We start from the raw sequence: 4,222 nt of genomic DNA, 5'->3' as shown, positions 1-4,222 counted from the left end.
AACTTCAGCTTGTTCAATTAAGCTTTGACAATAAACCCTGGAAGCCGATTGGTTTCTATGCAAAACTACACCAGATTTTGCACTCTCCAGTTTAGGAAATATCCTCCTGTGGTAGATTTAGACATGTGTTTAAATCTCCCTTTGCTCTGAAGCCCCCTCAGCGTTTTGATTGCGCCTCAGAGGCTACAGACAGGCGGTGAAGAAGCGATGTGCCGCCTCTGCACCGAACGTTTTAACCCTATTTTTGCCAACAAACACACAGCAACCTTGTGCATTGCACATTTACAGTGCTCCCCAATTTGCTAGAGTGTGTAGCGATCGCTGCCTTAGGTAAACCTTAGCAGAACATCCTGACAATGGCATGTAAACAATTGTCCACTGCATAGTGCAGCTTAAAGGGGGTGCACGAATAGCAGCTCAACTGCGTATTAACGCACATCTAAAGCCTTAGACTTAGGTGAGAGAAGTTCTGACAAAAATAAAATTTATAAATATATATTTTTAAAAATGCAGTATAAGGCCTAGGTTCACCAACCATTGCAGGCAGTGTTTGGAAGGAACTAGTTAGCTAGATGAAAATAGGCTGGAGGAATTATAGAGAAGGGGTCACTCCTGGGAGTTCTGCGGCTTTTATTCTTGGGGTCTCCCGTTGCAGGAAGACCCTCCATGATCCTGGCAGTTCTCTCCCTCCTCTCATACATCTGTGCCCCCTCATGGATAGTGCTGGCTGTGAAATGCCGCTCATTCATATAAGCAATGGTTTCATCCCGCTTGCGGCTCACATAACCTTTTAGCACCGTGTTGTAGGGATTGTCTTTTGTGTCCGGTTGGAGTGTCTTGTATTTGAATTCCTTCCTGGTGATGACCGGTAACAGGAACTGGCCTGTGCTGCTTTTGATGACATCATCATCCTCCTCATCATCATCATCATCATCATCATCTCCATCTGGACGCCCCAAGGTGAGAGCCAGGAGCGGATCAGGAACAGACACCATGTCAGAGCCGGACACCTTGTCTACAAATGCAGAGTGTTTCTGACGTACTTCAACCACATCCCTGAGAGACTGCTCCCGCCTCTCCTCCAAGTCCACCACGATGCGGTGAGGATAGTTCTGACCCAGTACTATACCTGCACAGAAACCATAAAATGTGTAAAGCTCATTTAGAACCATGAGAAAAAGTAAACATTACCTAATACGCAATAAGATAATAATAAGAAAATGATGTAAGCTGCTATTGCTGACCTTTTTGAAGATGCTAGTTGCCTGGCTTTCATCCAAATCCATTTGTTTTAAATACTTTGGAGGTGCAAATCTGTTTATCAGCTGCTGAGATCAGATACACAAGAAGTGCACTGTTCACTCACTGTTAGTGTATTGACCAATGTGCCACCACCGCCCAAAGAAATACTTATTAAGGGGGGTCAGTAATCGTGTGACATTTTTATCTGCCTCTAACAATGCATCAAAAGCAACAATCATCAGGCCTAGGTGCTGTCATGTGGGGGAGGGGGGGAAGCATGACTATAGCCCTGTGAGAGCCTGGACTTTGAGAAAGCCGAAACTTGTACAGGACATCATTTAGTCCCCCGGTGGCAGGGGAGTGCGAAGAAGGAATTTACAGAATGCCTCTGCTGCAAACTTGTTACTTTTAAGCTACTAAGGGTGAAGTTCAGATCTGCATTAAAAAAAACTTTATGCTTTCCTCATACTAAAGCAACTTGAACACATTGCTACCAGTAGAGGGAGCCTCAGCATAATGTATTCATGTAAATCTGCAGAAGAGATTTTTGAGCTGCTATGTGATGTAGCTGAATACTATTTATTTTGGAATGCATGGATTTAATGTTTCCACCTTTTGTGCCTTTTTTCCCCCCCCAATATGCTAAATAGGAATGTATATATAGTTTGGCTTGTTTGCTTTAAAAGTGTATCTAAAACATAAAACCAAAAATAAATTATATTGCAGCTTACAAGTCTTTGGGCCCCTTTCACACAGGCTTTCCGATCCGGTATGCCTGTCAGTTTTATTCAGGTGGACCGGATTGGATGCTCCATGGAGCCCTATGGGGCAGTGGATGTCAGTGGAGACATGTCCGCGGACACCCGTCGTTCCTGTCCGTGAAATCTGGATGGACGGAAACCCTATTTTCCATCCGTCTGGAGGATCGGGTCGGATAGGATCGGATGAAAACAGACAGGCGGTCCGTTATCATCCGATCTCCCATAGAAGAGAGCGGGGATCTGACAGCTCAGTCTCTGCATACAGAACAGAGACGGAGCTGTCACCCGCCTGCTCAGTGGAGGATCAGCGGATCGATCCCCGCTAAGCAAAACAGAATCCGTCGGACGCACCGCCCCTGTGAAAGAGGCCTTGGTGTGATGGCTGCATTCATTTTCATTTTTCAAGCTCCTTTTGCATTATTTTCACTTTGTAATCCTGAAAATAAACACCTTTTTTGTCCATAGGTGGCTATGCCCCTCCTCCACAATATCTATGGAGGAAGCCATGATTGTCACCCTAGGCTGCTCTCCTGATATGGCCTACAAACATGTCCATAGCTCTTCCTCTCCATTATATGGGGAAAAGGGAATTAGTAGTTTACAGAATATAGGCGGGAAGGAAAATATTCTTGGTGTAGCTCACAGGAAGTAACAAGAACAGTGCACTTCTGCCAAGGTCTACAAGTATTTTTTGTACTTGCTGTACTTGGAAAAACAAAACAAAACAAAACCCAGCCACCACATTTAAAGTGGTTTTAGAGGCTCAAGGTTTTTTACCTTCATGTATTCTATCATTCCTAACTGGCTAAGACAGCAGTGGAAGCCATTGGCTCCTGCTACTGTCAATCACAGCCATAGAGCCAATGAGGAGAGAGTGAGGTGGGGGCCGAGCGGCAGCTCTGTGTGTCTTATGGACACAAATAGTGGGGCTCGGGAGCGAGCATACACCAGTGCCCCCAGAGAAAGCAGCCTGTTATTGGGGGCACTGACTGAAGAGGAGACAGAAGCGACAGCGGGGGACCTGAAAAGGGGAGGATCGGGGCTGCTCAGAGCAGGTAAGTATGACATGTTTCTTATTTAAAAAGAAAAATAAATATAAGCATTTAATGTCACTTTAAGGACTATAAGCTGCAGTATATTACATTCTTGCTCTTGGGTTAGTTATCCTTTAAAGCAGACCTCAAAGGCTAAAAATGAAAAATAATGCAAACAGGCGGGTTCTCTGTTGCAGAAGAGACATGCAACGTCTCTTCTACATAAAAAAATACACTTATCTAACTGTTTTCAATCCTCTGCTGTGCATGCGCAGCGGTTTACATTCTGGCACAGTGCCTGTGTGCCAGGATGGCTGCACTCCTTTGCATGTGTGGAAATTACATCACCCTACACTGGCCAATCAAGACGACTTAAAACTGGCACCTAGAAGAAGGGGATGCTAGTGAGGGACCACGCAGGCATCAGATAGTAGGAGCATAGGTGAGTATTACTGCCTTTTAGTTCCACTTTAAGATTCTATCAGCTCAATACACTAGTATGCAGCACAGAATAGCGGGGTACTGGATGGTGCTAAGGATAGAGGGGAAAAAACATTGAAAACATCAGAGAAGTAAATAAATGGCAGCCATTTATAGATTAGTAAAAGTGCTGCACCTGACAGATTACATTTATATACCCACCGGCTCGTCTGAGTTGAGATGGAGCAGATTTCCAAGGCATGTGAATGTATTCATCAGGCAACCCAGCCAGCTCTGGACACCACTTCCTCACATAGGAGCCGTAGGGGTCACAGGTCATGGCAGCATCTACAGGATGCATGACAAAATTCCAGTGGTCGAGTCCGGACATTCCCCCATTCTGCCACATCATGGCATTGATAGCAACATCTGCATCCACAAGAGTGTCCTGGCAACACAATCACAAATATTCATTACATATCTTAAAACTAAATGTCCTGGTATTCATCACCTGTACTTGGCTGAGATGCTATTTAAATCCTGATATTAACTTTTTTTATTATCTTTTGTATGGCCTTAAGAGAATGAAAGTTCAACATTCAATGTCCTTTTGTTTTGATGAATCTGGAATGCATCTAACTTTTTAAAGTACTGGTTATGTTGTGCTTTAACCCTTTCACTGCCAGTAGTGTAGCGTTTACATCGGCAGAAGCAGGGGGAGATTTAAGGCAAACTCTCCACTGCTACAGATGTCGGGAATGCGTG

At 44.4% G+C, this 4,222-nt stretch overlaps 1 protein-coding gene across 1 annotated transcript in view; it reads right to left on the bottom strand.

The window, feature by feature from the left end:
* Positions 1-487: 487 nt before the first annotated feature.
* LOC309565259 (deoxyribodipyrimidine photo-lyase-like) overlaps positions 488-4,222 on the bottom strand; it is a 26,630-nt gene continuing 22,895 nt past the window's right edge. The window contains exons 7-8 of the mRNA XM_082270142.1: positions 3,680-3,905; positions 488-1,129 (exon numbers count right to left, since the gene is read on the bottom strand). Of these exons, the coding sequence (XP_082126268.1) occupies positions 561-1,129; positions 3,680-3,905 (795 nt within the window). The 3' untranslated portion in view covers positions 488-560. The remainder of the gene's footprint in view (positions 1,130-3,679; positions 3,906-4,222) is intronic.

The sequence above is a fragment of the Pelophylax lessonae genome (genome assembly GCF_965119305.1).
Source record: "Pelophylax lessonae genome assembly, chromosome: 10".
In the NCBI taxonomy this organism is placed as follows: domain Eukaryota; kingdom Metazoa; phylum Chordata; class Amphibia; order Anura; family Ranidae; genus Pelophylax; species Pelophylax lessonae.
This window is presented reverse-complemented; position numbering and strand designations above follow the sequence as displayed.